The 16,634-nt window shown below is 46.5% G+C and overlaps 1 protein-coding gene across 2 annotated transcripts; it reads left to right on the forward strand.

The window, feature by feature from the left end:
• The first annotated feature begins 16 nt into the window (after positions 1-16).
• On the forward strand, positions 17-15,050 carry LOC112874304 (protein WHAT'S THIS FACTOR 1 homolog). Of its 2 annotated transcripts, XM_025937551.1 has the most exons (8): positions 3,798-4,156; positions 4,900-5,532; positions 5,710-7,291; positions 12,052-12,298; positions 12,421-12,808; positions 14,066-14,140; positions 14,209-14,478; positions 14,598-15,050. In XM_025937551.1, exons 2-3 carry the CDS (start codon positions 4,988-4,990, stop codon positions 6,140-6,142), a joined length of 978 nt encoding a protein of 325 aa, XP_025793336.1. In that variant the 5' UTR covers positions 3,798-4,156; positions 4,900-4,987; the 3' UTR covers positions 6,143-7,291; positions 12,052-12,298; positions 12,421-12,808; positions 14,066-14,140; positions 14,209-14,478; positions 14,598-15,050. The 2 variants fall into 2 exon arrangements, with proteins under 2 accessions (XP_025793335.1, XP_025793336.1); XM_025937550.1 differs by lacking the exon at positions 3,798-4,156 and adding an exon at positions 17-311 and having other exon boundaries at positions 4,900-7,291.
• Positions 15,051-16,634: the final 1,584 nt, after the last annotated feature.

The raw sequence follows: 16,634 nt of genomic DNA on the forward strand, positions 1-16,634 counted from the left end.
GAGGCAGTCCACGAGGCTCCGCCGGCCGCCCGCGCGCCTCCGCCCCACGCCGCGACGCAGCCCGCCCCCTTCGGCCTTCGACTCCCGCTCCCCCTGCTGGCCTTTGTGTGGGCGCGCGCGCCTCCCGCCTGCTGCCGGCGCCCCGCGCGCCCGCGCCCTAAGCCCCTGACCGCGCCGCGGCGGCGCACCTCCGCGGCTCCGCCCGCAGCCCCGCACCCGGTGCCGGTGACCACCGGCCTGCGGCCGCCGCCCCGACGCGCGGCAGGCGCGTCCGCGCGTGTACTGAGTACTGCACCGGCCCAACCTCACTGGTGTGTACTGCTTTCTCTCAATCTCTCTCACTCTATTCCATGCTTCCATCTCAATCTCACTTCTGTTCAAACAGGGAGTGATTGATGGAATAATTGGTGCGACTCTTTACATTGTAATTTATTGAGTTTGTTGAATTGAACGTATTATGGGACCTTTTTAATTATGTTATTGTAAATTTGGTTATTATATACCGTATTGTTATCAAAGTGCTACTAGTTTTATACCCGTGCGTCGTTACGGGTGAAACCGATTTCATATGTGAGCATTAATATTTGTCATATAAAATATTTGCAACGGCATGTAACAATGAAGTATACATATTAACTTAAATAATATTATCATATATGCAACCAATTCAAACAATTTAGAATTTTGCAGACATTTTTAGTGAACAAATGTGATCCTTCGTACATACTCCCTAGAATACGAACTACACCCTAACTTGTCTAATTCGTCTTGTGATGTATCCATCCCATTGTCCATTCTCCAACCTACTGGCAATATAATAGAAGCCTAAGTTTGCAACCCCAATATCAATTGGCACTGCATTCCTAATAAATTTCTAAACCTTAAAAACAAACTTTATATTTCAATGAACAAACTTTTTTGCAGAATAAGAGATTTATTAAAGTTAAGAAAATATCATTACAGATAGGAGTCCTCATGCACTCTAGAAGATAGAAGAAAAAGGCAAAATTTAACTCATGCTCTAGCTGTCGCCTTTCCTCAAGGGGCGCACGATATGTCCAGCAATGTCGCTTGAAGCTTGCTCGCCATATTTGCACAATCTGTTTCAAGAACCACGGGGATATCATGCCAGCGTTAGTCCAAACAAATACCCTTCCATCATGCAGTAGACTCAGGCTCCTTTGGTCCCTGCAGTGAAATAGAATCCTCTCCAAGCTATTAGTTTAAGTTCCCCTCATGGTCCCTAATGATGATTCCCACGGCCGGCAATATTATTTCTGAAAGTATCCGTAGCTTGTGGAATCCATCTCTGAACATGGCTTTTCTGCTTTATCACAGTTGGCACTTTAGTCCTAATCAGATTGCACTACTTTTCTGCTTAATCACACTTGGCTGATTTGATATAGTGATTCCATACAGCATGTTTGAAAGACAACAAAACCATCTATTGAAATTTTTGCACCCGACGGTGCAAGATATTATTTTTAACAATCCAAATTCTCCATATAAGCATGAGAAAATTAGCAGTTAGCTCAGCCTGGTACTAATCAGTAAGACGCATCAATCACTCAGGACCAATATGAACCATATCCTTCTACTTGGTAATAACCAGTGTTCCTTGTAGCATAACAAAGGGCTGTGGCATGCAGGCAGCTAATGCAGGCATGAAAACAATCCTCTACTGGATAACCGCATAACCCGCACAAGCTGTGCTGCTAAATGTGACAGTAGCATTTGTTAGTATTTGTTGGTAAACTATTGTTCGACTTTCCAAGCAAAAATCTTGACTTGACCAATCATCCATTTGATTATCATCCTGAAAAAAATAGGATCTTGTAACTTGTAGGAAAAGTAATATACTACATCTATCCTAAAGAATCACTTTATATAATCAATTTTGAAGTTAAAACATATTCATATAAGTTCATGTAGGCTAGTGTTGCCATGTAGTTTATTCATACCATGGTCCCATATTTCTTTGAAAAGCTAGTGCTCCGAAAGTTGAAGAATCAGGCTATAATCATTCAAATTTTGTTGACTTCTAGCAATTAGATCAAATTCGTTTCATGCACTTCTTTCTGACAAATAACTATATCATATACACACAAGAGTAAAAAAGAATACATTGAAATGGAAGTGCTCCGAAGACACATTGTACAGCTCCAGATGGTAGGAATATGAGACCATAAAATAATGCTTTTAGTGAAATAATGGAGCATCGCTCTGCATATAAGCTCATATAGGACCAAATTACCTATGTGCACTTCATGGTATATTCTCAGTTAATTATCTATTATGAAAGCATGACTCTGCAGCTGGAAAACAGAAATAGCTAACAACAGTTATGGAATTTAAAGGAAAATCCTCAGCACTACATGTTAGAGAATTATGAGTACCAAATGCAACAGATTTCTCTTTACTTGCACGCGGCTGATCAATCTTGCAACCATTGATATAATTTAGGCACTGCTAAGTAATTGAGAAAGAAAGAATATATAAAAAATTAACCCTATATATTGTGTTTCGCAATATGTTGCGCCTTAATTGCAGTATAAATTATAGAATTTCAATTATCATGATAATCTGATAGAAATTCACAATTGGTACCTATAATTATTAAATGATTCATTAGCAAAATGCTTAATCAGATTAAAAGAGGAGACAAGAGAACTCCGAACCTGCTATCCTTTAGGCACAAGTCTGATGTGCTATTGGTATCTGATTCACCTTCATCTCCTTGTCCACCTGCAGAAGAATACATTCTAGCATGAGCTGGCCAGAAGCCATTTGCTCTGACAAATTACCAAAAAAAATTGATGAGTAATGAGTACTTCAGTCGAGTGGCAAGGATATGTGTTTTGCAGTTAAGAAAATATCAGCCCCAATTTGCAGGGCATAAGACAAAGAAATATTATCAATTTACAAATTCAAAAAGATGTCCACGACTCAATTAAATTGAGCAAAAACTTTTTGAATGTCACTGGTCTTGCATGGAATCTATATCACAAAGCAGTACAACTGTGAGCAGGAAGCCAGGAACAAACATCAGTCAGTGAAGATCCTTAATGCTGCGTCTGTGTACAACGTTATTGCAATAGCTCTGCTTATGCTTGCAGGTTGCAGCTTGCTGCTGGACAGCTGCTTGTGCTTGCTATTGGGCGATGGCTCAGAGCCGCTGCTGCAGCTCCCCAGTGCAGCCTTGATGACAGCCCGGATCCACAGCGGTGACTGCTAAGCGCCGCCTTGATGATAGCCCGGCTCCAACGCTGCTATATGCTGCCATGAGGATGGTCCTGCGCTGCTGAAGCTGCTTCATGCCACTTTGACATCCCCATCTGTGCTAACTGATTGTTATATATTGCCACGACTATATATGGGCGGTACCAACGACCATGCCTGCATCTACATGTGATTGGGCGGAAGGGGAACATACCCTGCTTGCAATCTCGCCCACGGGAGCAAGCTCACAATTTGACCGAGCTCGAGGACCATGAAATCGAGTTCCGCTGTGCAGAGTTGAGCTCGACAACCACCAAATTGAGCTCGGCGGTGGCCAAACTCTACTCCTCCGCACCCGCTGCCGGTGTGTTCTTCTGTTACCCACAGGGCAAGCCAACCCCGGGACCCGGTGAGCTCACCGCCCTTCTAACCGCGCCCATCCCCGCCGCGATAGGTTTACTTCGCGGAGCCCTCACCCCCATTTTTTCCTCCTTCCCGACCCCGAGCCCGAGCCGTTCCCTTTCATTTCGTTCGCGTCTCGGCACCCTCCCTCTCTCTCTCGCGTTTCGCGCCCACCCCCCCCCCGCTTGGCGATTAGCTCCCGCCGCCCGCTCCCTCCCGCGCTCGGCGCCGCCTCGTGCTGTCCCGGCGCGGCGTCCGGCAGGCCCCGCGAGTGCCGGAGGTTCCTCGCGGCCGGCAGATCGGGCGCCGGCGTGCTCCGGGGTGAGATCGGCGGCGGCGGCGGCGGCGGTGGAGAGGGGAGAGGGAGCGTGTGGGGGTGCTCGGGGGAGGAATCGGCTCGCGCGCGCGGGTGAGGAGGAGGGCGTGCAGGTGGAGGAGCGGGGAGGCCGGTGCATGGGGGCATGAAGCGCGGCGCCAGGGAAGACGCGCTCATGGGGTCACAGCTCAAGCGCCCCAACCTCGCCCGATCCGATCCGTGAGTCGCCGCCTATCCGGCCCGGTTCCTCGCCGCCCGCGCGCTCGCTTCCGTGCTTGCTTGCTTGTTCGTTTTGGTTTTTGCTGCGGGCGATTCTCGTTTTTGGGGTTCCGGTCCTGCTCGGTGGAGTCGGCGAGCGAGCGAGAATATTTGAATCTGCCGGACGAATTCGGGGGTTGTCTGGGAATGCCGGCGCGAGGGGGAGGGCGAAGTGAGTTGGAGTCCGGCGCGAGGGGAGGGCGGCGTGGCGGAGCAAGGGCGAGGTCGTCGGGGTGGGGAGAGAGGAACCATCGGTCGGGGTGGGGAGAGAGGAACCATCGGGAGACGCGTGGGTGGGAAGCGCGGGGCGGGGCTGAGAGGCGGGCCGTGGTTCTGCCGGCAGAGGCACGGGATGAGACGTGGATAGTAAGTGCTTTTTAGTAGTAGAGATTATATTATACTGGACTGTGTTTTGAAATTTTTGGTCAGGCCACCCTAGTTTTAAATCATGGGTCCGCCACTGGTCCTTGCACCTTAGCAGTTGACTTAGGAATGATTTACTGAAACGGGTTAAATTTCACCAATTTTGGGGATGCGCCATCGTTCTATTTTTATGATGCATTACGGCTGGATCAGCTCAAAAGCTTCACACTGGAATAAAAGTTTTGGACTAATCCCGTTAAAAAAAGTCACATTTAAATTCTCAAGTCTTGCCACATAGGCTCAAATGTCCCATGTTAAATAAAAGTTTTACTTATTTGCAGGATTTTATGCGCAACGTGCTGGTTCTTCACATGCACTCCTGGATGCTTGAACCTGGAGTGACTACATAGCTTGGTATTCATCATATAAATGACGGGAAGAAGATTGGCAGGCGATGTATATTTGATTCCCAGAACCCTTTACTTCATAAGATGGCAGGCTATGTCATCATTCTCAGCCGGCCATGGACGCCGACCCAAGAAGAAGCTATATTACCGTGAGCCTGGTCTTGACAAAGCCATGGACCTTCAAAAGAAGCCTGCCCTCCTCCTTCGTCTCCGTGATCTCATTTTGGTACAAAGGACAGGCTCATTACTTGTACGTGACCTTGAAAAGGAGGTTGGCTTTGTCCAAAAATGGAACTTTGTTTCACTTATCGAGCGTCATCCCAATATCTTCCATGTCTCTGGTGGAAGCGCTTCCCGAGAGCCCATTGCTGTCACACTTACTGAGAAGGCCAAAAAGATATCCAGTGAAGAGGATCAAGCACGAGAGCTAATGGAGCCAATCTTGGTGAAAAACCTAAGGAAGTTACTGATGATGTCGATGGACTGCCAGATCCCCCTGGAGAAGATTGAGCTAATCCAATCTGAACTGGGATTACCTAAGAACTTCAAGAACAACTTGCTTCCAAGGTATCCTGATTTTTTTTCAATCCGTGATGTGAAGGGATTGGACCATTTGTGTCTGGAGAATTGGGACTCTTCACTAGCAGTCACAGCGCGAGAAGAAAAATTAGATTTTGAGGGTTTCCAAATAGGCTGTAGAGGGATTCCTAAAGATGGAAATATCTTGGGTCCTTTTGCTTTCAGGTTGAAGTACCCAGCAGGATTTAGGCCAAATCGGAAGTACCTTGAGGAGGTTGTCAGGTGGCAAAAGATGGCATTTCCTTCACCTTATTTGAACGCTAGGCGAGTTGAGTCTGCAACGCCACAGGCTCGAAAGCGAGCTGTTGCTGTCCTGCATGAGATTTTGAGCCTGACAATGGAGAGGCGATTGACATCTGATAAGCTAGACGTATTTCACAATGAATACAGGCTTCCATGCAAGTTACTTCTTTGTTTGGTGAAAAATCATGGCATCTTCTACATCACTAACAAGGGAGCAAGAAGCACTGTCTTCCTCAAGGAGGCCTATGAGAACAGTAACCTCATTGATAAGTGTCCTTTATTGAAATTCCATGAGCAGTTTGCATCTTTGATTGGCAGACCATGCTCCAACTCAGATAATTCACTAGCAATATAATTGGTGTGTAGGTTTACTGGTCAGGAGGCAGCTTATTAAAGCACATTTGTGTTAGCAATAATCCTGTGCATGCATGTACATGTCCAGGTTCAGACTTCAGAATGTCCAGGTGCAGCCTTTAGTGTAAGCAGATTTTCAGCTAGCAGATTAGGGAGGATAATAGGCAATCATAGCAGTAATGCCGGCAGTAACCAGGTGGTTTAAGTGAGTCCTTATTGTAGCATGTATCCAGCTATACATAACAAGAAAAAAAAAATCAGAAAAGCAGCAAGCAATTGCAGCACCGATGACTACTGTGTATATCTGCGTTCTGTGCGTGTGCAATCTGTGCTACACTGCTACCTGTGAGGCCGTCTTGGCTTTCAATTTGCACATGCCACTACAGTTTAAGTCTTTTGTACTGTGTGCGTTTCTGTCAGCTCAGTAACTAAAGAGAGAATTAAAGAATTGAAGTGACCAGTGACCCATTTTCAAATGTAAATCCATCTGAGAAATCAAGTGGCAGCTCTGCAGATTAGACAAAATAATGGTTGTACCAGAAGTCACATATTTATTCCCACCATTGTAGGTTTGGATCTTAGGGGCGATATGATTGGCTTAGGAATTTTCTAGAAAGGATTTGCTCCTGTTATGCAGCTTATAATCCAAAACAGCCAGATGCTAGTGGATTTGCTCCCACTATAGCATTCAAGTTATTATATATTTTTAGTTTGCTTATCTTGGCCTGAACCTTTCTTTCTGATAAATAATAGCCAGATGCTCAGTGTTTTGAAACTGTATCATACTATCTTGTGATTCTTCTTAGTGAAATTGATATCTTTCTACCTCTAAGAATGTGTCGCACTAGTAAACAGCCATTGCTTATTTGCTGCGTCGATCAATCACTTGATCCTATGATTAATGGTATTAACTCAGTCTGGTATTGTTTCTCACTTTCTCAGTTGGTTCTTTCTTATCTTATGATTATTTCTGCATCCATACACAGGTGGAAAGCACCTATAAATGCTACAGATGTCGCCAGTAGCTGAATTTGTTCAGAGCGCCAAGGTTTTCTATATTCATGAATCATGATATCTGATGGTTGCCTCGTGGTTATCTCTCACAACCATCCACCTACTTGTGCACTTTTAGGATATGGCTGATGAATAGGTAGCAGTACATCCTTACAGTTGCATGCCATTTGAGATGTCTAAGGATGAGAAATAGCTTCACATGCAACTTGCACAATTAGTAATATCCATTTAAAGGTTATGAGAAAGTTTTTTAGCAATATAAATAAATTTAGTGTTGGCAATAATATTTTTCATTATGTGGAGAGTTCAGCAGAACTTACAGGCAACTTTACAACACAAATTTTGTATCCTACTATGTTGTTTGTTTTGGTTTTAACTTCAGATACAATGGTAAATTGGTAATAATCCAGGCCAGTACTATTTCTCAATCGATTCTTTCTTATGTCCGTATCTTCATCCGTACATGGCAATAAAGCACCTATAAATGCTCCGGACAGTGGCAGTAGCTGAAGTTTTGCTTCCATCTAGCACATCAAACAGTATGCTAGCTTCTTTTTTTCTTTTTTGTTTTTTGCGAGGATCTGAATTTATTGACAGTACCAAGCTTTTCAAATGTTCTTGTTGATGATATCTCACTATTTATTTAGTTACTTCAGTCATGTCTCATGTCGTTGCCGGTCCCAAGCCTGCGATGAGAAAATATGGAGGGTTCTGTTAGGTTTGGCGAACCAGCGTAAAAATCAGCCACTCTAATGGAAATGAAACTCATAAGAAATTCGTTGGGGCGTAACCTTCTTAGCGACGCGCTACAACGGAACCCGGGTGTGGTGTTAAATGGGCAAGGGCCGGGTCGTCATCCCCTCAGGGGCGCATTGTATCGTGATCCGGGTACGATGATAAGTGAGCAAGGGTCGGGTCGTCGCAGCCTCTGTGGCGCGCTACATCTGCGCCCGGGTGTAGTGAAAAATGAGCAAGGGTCTTTACATTTCTCTCGACGGGTGCGAAGGGCAAGGAAGCTAGCCGAGCTAACTAGGATTCGTCTAGGTAGTTGGAACGTAGGGTCTCTAACAGGTAAGTTAAGAGAACTAGTCGATGTAGCAATTAGGAGGCGTGTAAATATTCTATGCGTGCAGGAAACTAAATGGAAGGGCCAGAAGGCGAAGGAGGTGGAGGGTTCTGGCTTCAAGCTTTGGTACACAGGGACAACTTCGGGTAGAAATGGTGTAGGCATCTTAATCGATAAGAGCCTTAAGGATGGAGTTGTAGATGTTAGGAGGCAAGGCGACCGGATTATCCTAGTGCGGTTGGTCATTGGAGATTTGATTCTGAATGTGATCAGTGCCTATGCACCTCAGGTAGGTCTTAGTGAGAGCTCCAAGAGTCAGTTCTGGGAAGATCTTGATAGTATGGTTAGTACCGTGCCTATCAGTGAGAAGCTCTTTATAGGAGGAGATCTCAATGGCCATGTGGGTGCGACTAATGTAGGATATGAGCGAGTACACGGGGGTTTCGGGTATGGTAGTAGGAACGAGGGGGGAGGATGTTTTGAATTTTGCGTTGGTCTACGACCTGCTGTTAGCGAATACCCTCTTCAGAAAGAGAGAGTCCCATCTAGTGACCTTCCATAGTGGACAATACTCGAGCCAAATTGATTTTATCCTTGCTAGGAGAGAGGATAGACGTGCCTGTTTAGATTGTAAGGTGATACCTGGGGAGTGTGTTGTCCCCCAACACAAGCTTGTGGTGGCGGATTTTCGTTTTCGGGTACGTACCCACCGGGACAAACGTGCCAAGATTGCGAGAACGAAGTGGTGGAAGCTTAGAGGGGAAGAGGCACAAACGTTTAAGGAGAGGATGCTAGGCGAGGGGTCTTGGGAAGAAGGAGCAGATGTAGATGATATGTGGCTAAAGATGGCGACATGTGTTCGGAAGGTAGCCTCAGAAGTGTTTGGTGTGAATAGGGGAGGCAAGCAGGAAGTGTTGGTGGTGGAATGATGAGGTGCAAAAGGCTATTAAGGAGAAGAAGGAGTGTTTCAAATGCCTTCACCTCGACAAGAGCGCAACCAACATCGAGGGCTATAGATTAGCGAAGAGGTCTGCAAAGCGAGCTGTAAGTGTAGCGAAAGGTCAGGCTTTTGATGACCTTTATCAACGGCTAGGTACGAAGGAAGGAGAGAAGGATATTTATAGGATAGCTAGGACCCGCGAGAGGAAGACAAGGGATATAAACCAAATCAAATACATCAAGGATGGGACAGATCGACTTCTGGTGAAGGATGAGGAGATCAAGGACAGATGGCGAGAATACTTCGATAAGTTGTTTAATGGAGAAAATGAGGGTTCTACCTTCGAGTTGGACGACTCATTTGATGATACCAACAGACGCTTTGTGAGGAGGATTCAGGAGGCAGAGATCGGGGAGGCTTTGAAGAGGATGAAGGGAGGTAAAGCGATGGGCCCCGATGGCATCCCTATTGAGGTGTGGAGATGCCTGGGTGAGAGGGCGGTAGTATGGTTAACTAAGCTTTTTAACCTAATTTTCCGGTCAAACAAGATGCCGGAGGAATGGAGGAAAAGTATATTAGTACCGATCTTCAAGAACAAGGGAGATGTTCAAAGTTGTACTAACTATCGGGGGATTAAGCTGATAAGCCATACGATGAAGCTTTGGGAGAGGGTTATCGAGCATCGCCTAAAAAGATTGATAAGAGTGACCCAAAACCAGTTTGGGTTCATGCCTGGGAGGTCGACCATGGAGGCGATTTTCTTAGTACGACAGTTGATGGAGAGATATAGAGAGGAGAAGAAGGACTTACACATGGTCTTTATTGACCTAGAGAAGGCGTATGATAAAGTACCGAGAGACGTCATGTGGTGGGCCTTGGAAAAACACAAAGTCCCAACTAAGTATATTACCCTCATCAAGGATATGTACAAGGATGCGATGACTTGTGTTCGAACATGTGATGGCGATAACAGTGACTTTTCAATTAAAATAGGGCTACATCAGGGGTCAGCATTGAGCCCTTATCTATTTGCTTTGGTGATGGATGAGGTCACAAGGGACATACAGGGTGATATCCCCTGGTGTATGCTCTTTGCTGATGATGTGGTGCTAGTTGACGAGAGTAAGGCAGGGATTAATATGAAGTTAGAGCTGTGGAGACACACGCTAGAGTCGAGGGGGTTCAGACTGAGTAGAACCAAGACCGAGTATATGATATGCGACTTTAGCCCGACTAGGCATGAGGATGGGGACGTTAGCCTCGAAGGTCAAGTGGTGGCCAAGAAGGATACTTTCCGGTATCTAGGATCAATGCTTCAGAAAGATGGAGACATTGATAAAGATGTTAGACATAGAATTTCAGCCGGCTGGTTGAAGTGGCGGCAGGCTTCGGGCATCCTCTGTGACAAGAAGGTGCCACAGAGACTAAAAGGTAAGTTCTATAGGACGGCGATTCGCCCGGCGATGCTATACGGTGCTGAATGTTGGCCTACAAAAAGGCGACATGTCCAGCAACTGAGTGTAGCAGAGATGCGTATGCTGCGTTGGTTCTGCGGGCATACAAGAAGGGATAGAGTCCGGAACGAAGAGATTCGAGATAGGGTAGGGGTGGCACCTATCAAGGAGAAGGTGATTCAACATCGGTTGAGATGGTTTGGACATGTACAACGGAGGCTTCCCGAGGCGCCGGTGCGTAGTGGAGTTTTAAAGCGGGGCGATAATGTAAAGAGATGTAGAGGTAGACCTAGACTAACTTGGGACGAGACGGTTAAGAGAGACCTTAAGGAGTGGAATATCGCTAAGGAATTAGCTATGGATAGGAGCGCTTGGAGATTAGCAATTAACGTACCTGAACCGTGACCTTTGTTACTTTTTATTTAACCCCTAACCCTTCCTTTGGCTTGTGCCCTTTTTGTGTTTCTTATTCTTGTTTTCTGTGGGTTTCATCTCTAGCCTACCCCAACTTGCTTGGGACAAAAACCTAAGTTGTTGTTGTTGTAGTCATGTCTCATGTCTGTTGGATAATCACTCCCACAACCCATTCACTTATTTTTGTAAAGCAGGATCTGTTCACTGAATTGCAGCAGCACATTCTTGTATAGTTCCACGTTTTTTGACTTAGTAGTGACTTTATCTTAACTAATTTTGTTGCCTCCTATAGTGCTAGGTTTAGTCTTAACTTCAGATATTAAGTTGGAAATTCTAGTTGCCTCATATATTGTGACGTAGATGCTAGTGATGTGCTTCACCTTCATACATATCTATTTTTCCCTATCATTGACCTACTAAGGTTTGCAGTGTAAAGGGCGTACCCAGTGCCGTAGGCTTCCCGCACTGCGCGGGGTCTGGGGAAGGGTTGTTTTTTTTAAGCACCAAGCCTTTCCCGCACAAATGTGCAGAGGCTGGGGCTCGAACCCGGGACCTTCCGGTTACAGACGGTAGGCTCTACCGCTGCACCAGGCCCGCCCTTCTAAGGTTTGCAGTGTGCTCACTCAAAATTTTGTCCTGCATCATGTGCATCCTATACAATCATCACACTTCATGTTGCAGATTGCCCCTTTTCTGTCTACCAAAACTTGCACGCATGGTATTATTAGCCCCTCTTCTTTGTGCTGTGCTTGTAATAGCTGGCCAGGGAACTAACAGTAGGATCAACTGTGAGCAATGCTGGCCTATGAATTATTGTGTGATCTATATCCATCAGGACAGGCATGCAAAATTTTTAGAAGTTAGCATAGCAATCAAACCATTATAGTTAAATGTATTTCACAATTGTCTATGAAAATCCAGAACCCCAATAGTTAAGATCTTGTGTAGTGTGTGCCTGATGGTATCACTTGTCAGGTTATTTTGTGGCAGGTATATTGTACTAATGTTTCTTTTTGGTGAAGGTACTGCTTTGTGTCAGAATCGATACATTCTGCAGTTGTCAAATAAGAGACTTTCCAACTGAGTGCTCTGACAGGAATGCCATCCTCTGAAAGCCTGTCGGTTACCTGGTTGCTTGCTGCTGAATAATGATCAATGAAATTGGGGGTACTCACTCAGAGCTGTTGTTCTGGGACCAGATTCTAAAAGGACGAAAAAGATTTATCAATGGCTATGCCAACCCCTGCAACAGGCTAATAATAGGCACAGGTTTGGATCCTTTTCATATCTACTTCAATATCTTGAGTATGTTTTGATTTCTCAGCACTGAAGCGGATGTCCACAATCCACATGGAATGTCTTGGTGGGAGATGCATTACTGATGTTCTCAGACTTCACTGCAACGCTAGACCGAGCTTTCAGTGGGATCTGTTGGAATAATCAGATGAACATATGCCAAGAAAAGTTCGACCGACAAAATTATGGGAGGTGAGGACACATTGAGGTGAAATCATGCCAACTGGTTGCTGCTCAGTTTGCTGCCTGATTATAACCCATGAAAGTGAGGAGCATATACGGGGTGCAGCAATCGGGCCCGGATTTTGCAGACACCAAGAGGGCACCATAATGATAGTGGTCACAAGACTGGTCAGATGCACTAAAAGCTAGATTTGGATGGGAGTTAGTGGCTGATAGTTTAGGCAGGCCTATCCTGAAGTCATACAAACAATGGAGGGAGACTAGACGCCCTTTTCAGATCCTGCTTTTTTTTCCCTTCTGGTAAGCATTTATGCCTCCCTCTTAAGTAGCCTTTCCATTTGCTGTTTCTTTGACAACTTACATTGTGAACCTTGCATTGGCCTCTTAAATTTGTTGGCTCTATTATTGGCCACCAAGAGCACATGCTTTTACTTTCCTCCCCCAATCACCGTCAGCCCCTAGTGAGTGACCCATCTAGATTTCCATGTTGATGCGTCTTCCTTGTACACCATTCTTTGCTTGCCTGTCACTGTCCTTGGGTAGCATTACCCGTTCGATAAACAACTTTTGTTTGTGGCTAGGTCCTGCCTTTCGAAGTTGGCAACTTCCACAAAATCACAAGGGTTATCGCTGCTTCAGAACTGGCTTGCCTTGTTGGTTTTGGTGTCCCTTTCCCTGGACCCTGCCTTGACTTTAGGAAGCTGCCATTACCTTTACTTGCCCTTCACTTTGATTTCTATACTTAGCACCTGATTTAGACCTAAATCTAATATATGTCCTCAATTAGGTGGTTTTCTGACTTCTTGTCTTTCATTGTAGGATTCATCATTACCCTCTTGATTTCTGCAGGGCATCTGTTATCTTTGTTGTTGGTTCTTACCTTTTTCATGTTCTCGAGAAACATTTTCTCAAGCTTTAGAGAAACTTGATTGATCCCGTGAATCGCAATGGTTGAACGCCGCAATTACATTTGGCTGGTGCAGACCACCGCTGTTTCTGTCATTGTTCACCTAGTGCCTATCCATTTGGAGGAGAGAGTACCTCATTCAAGCCGTGTAACCATTTCTCTTTCGCTTGCTTGAATGAGCAAATTGGCACCTAGCGGGTGAAACAATCCTGATTTGAACATTGGTGCCTGCTCGGCCATCGCCATCTGTCCTTCCGGACAAGAATTTGGACTATGTATCAGCGTCATCCTGGAGTCTGGTTTCTTCCAACTCCTCCAGCAGCAAGTCATTTTTATACTTGTCTCATCTGAAGAAAGTAAGGTGTGCGTTGATCTATCCTTGGAGTAGGGGTCCATCCTGGCGTAGGCTTGCGTGATTTGTTAGGTTCAGATTTCACAATCTGGGCATACAATCGGGTTCACAATCTGGGCATACAATCGGGCTGTCTGTCCGTCTGTCTGCCTGTCGCTCTGTACCCAATCCATTGGTAGTGTTTGGAAGCCAGCTTCGTGATCTTTCTTTATCCCCGTCATGTTGACAAGTAAAGACACGAGCGTATTATTCTTCTCGCCCATTACTGAAGAAAACGATTTTATTCCATGTCCATCAGGCCAAGCATCTGGAGAGGGAGATGAATCATTCTATCTTTAGCTCACCACCAAACCCACCGGGTCAGTCCCCTGAGGTAAGCATTTGAGATAGCTACTCACCGGGCTGCATAGTTTATCCCTCTAATTTGTGCAGATTTTGTAGGGACAGGCTTGGTGCTGGAGCAATCATATTCCTATCTTATTGGTTGGAAAAATAGCCGCTTTATCTGATTCATTCATAGGGTATAAAGATGGTGCCGGCTGCAGTACCATGGAATGCAATGGCAAAGATAAACCAACTTTATTCGCGAAACAGAAGATGGACCAACTTTGGCGGGAAATAATTAAGGTCTACTACCCTACCAGCCTACCCGCGAAAAATCAAGTTGCAGTGAACCAGAGATCAAGCCTTGCTAGAGGTAATAATAATCAGGTAATGAGCTCTTTCGGTGTTTGGTACTGCTTGTTGTGGAACAAGCTGATGATGACATCCTAATGCGCTGCCCTAATCGCCGTTTGCCATCTAACCATCCTCCTACTCATGTCTTGTAGTAGCTGTGGATAGCGGCCGAGGGCATATGCGTCCGTGGCGGTGGCTTGTGCGAGCTGCATTGTGCTGTCTGTGTCTGCTTCCGATCCGAATGAAATGATGGTGGCGGAGGATCGCTGCGTGCGTGGTGTGGGGGCTGCCGGCCGCGGCCGGTTTTGGTCTTGTCTGCCGCCGCGGATGCTGCTGCCGGGTGAAGCCATGCGCCTGCACCTTTCTGCCAGCAGAAACGTTTCAGTAGCTGCCTGCCTTTGCGCTCGGTCTCTGTATCTTTTGCTTCCTTCAGCATCAATCCACCTCACACCAAATCTCACTCCCTCCTTTTCCTTGTCCTCCTGCCCAGACGTACTGTGTTCCACATTTATTTATTTCTTATTTGTTATGAAAAAATGCTAAAACTTATAGACCAGTTTTTCTACCATTTTTACTCTGGTCTATTCTATAATTGTTGTACTCTATTTTTTTACGGGCCTCCAGTTTTGCAAGTGGATCTTGGCTTGTACTTTGTGATTTGTCTCCAGACCTTTCCTCTGCTGTTCCTTTCTTTCTCTCCTGTCACGTTGCTGCGTGCTCCCGGCAATTACAGAGGTGATGGCGCCATGGGAGGCCGCATAAATCCAGGGAAAGGGACGCGTGCACAATTGTTCACTGCACAGCACACACATCTATGATCATGCATGATGCATATAATAGAGCCCCTGCAGCTTGTCTGCGTGTGCTTCTGATCCAGGAGCCTGACGACGGCAACAGTGGCCGCATCCACTGCACCTTCCCTTCTTTCGGCAGCAGCACTCCGCGCGACACGAGGCCGTGGGGGCGCTCTTGGCATTTGCGAGGAGAGCCGGGAGGAGACCGAGCCAACCCCATTTTCCCCAGAGGCCAGCGGTGGCTTCTCAAAGCCATGGGCATACGCCAGCCGGCTGATCGAGGCCCTTGGGATGCGACGAGATGAGGTGTTTGTTGCCACCCCTGGCATGGTCTTCTTGTCCCAATTGCCATGCTAGGATGTACAAAGTTTTCTTCTAAGATTTTATATGGATCACCAAGATCGTAGGATCAGAAATTTCTGCCAAGGATCACGACTCTGACAACCAAACCAACCTTGCTTTATGAATTATGATGGATGACTCTGCACAGGACAGTGGCACTGCCATGTACCGCGTGGCAAGAGACCTGCCAATTATTGTGCGCTACAGGGCAGGCAACGCCGTGTGGATCCTTTCGACGAGGGAGGGCAGCATGAGCAGTGGGCATGGGCCGCGGCGGTGCTGTGACCTCTGTTGGCAACACAAGTCCTGTCAACTACATCCCATCATGGACACGGAGGAGGAGGAGGAGCCAGATCGCCACGCGCGCTGGAAGCACACGCACCACCTGTGGCTGCCGGCTGCCGGTGGCGTCGGTGGTGGTCGGGACGGGCGCCCGCTCTCATCACAGCACAGATCACACCACCGGCGCGGTGTGGCGCGGCGCGGCTGCTGTGGGTGGCCTGCAAGCAAAGCTAAAAGGCGCCCTCTGTTCCTGCTGATGAAAGAGGCCGGCACCGAGCTCATGGGTGCTTGGAATTGGCCTTTTCGTTTCTTCTTTTTTTTAAGCGCTCGCTCTCTCTCTCTCTCTCTCTATCTCTCTCACACACACACACACCCCACCGTGGACTATCGCTACGCGGATCCCAACAATCCATACCCAAACCGGCCCCCCTCTTGTTTGCGGAAGTGGGAAACGGTTAGCTGGAGAAATATCTGAAACTATTGTTGTTGAACTCAGTGGCAGCGGACACCATCTCATCTGCGATGATGGTGTGGATGCATCACGAGTCATTTCCTTCCATTTGATTCCAACAACAATAACAAGCTTAAGAAGGCAACTTGTGTGTAGAAAAATACAGACAAATCTCAATCTCATTAGGGGTAGATTAGAGTAACTAAAGGGCTGTTTGGAGTGCCGCCTAACCCGTCACGGCGTGCCACACTTTTTCCGCCGCATGTGTGGCGGCCGTTTTGAGCGCCACAAGTTAGGCACACTGTGGCGGGTTATGCGGC

Source organism: Panicum hallii, chromosome 9 (assembly GCF_002211085.1).
Source record: "Panicum hallii strain FIL2 chromosome 9, PHallii_v3.1, whole genome shotgun sequence".
Taxonomy (NCBI): domain Eukaryota; kingdom Viridiplantae; phylum Streptophyta; class Magnoliopsida; order Poales; family Poaceae; genus Panicum; species Panicum hallii.

Coding starts and splice junctions, on each gene's coding strand:
- LOC112874304 (XM_025937550.1), top strand. CDS start 4,988: ATGACGGGAAGAAGATTGGCAGGCGATGTATATTTGATTCCCAGAACC.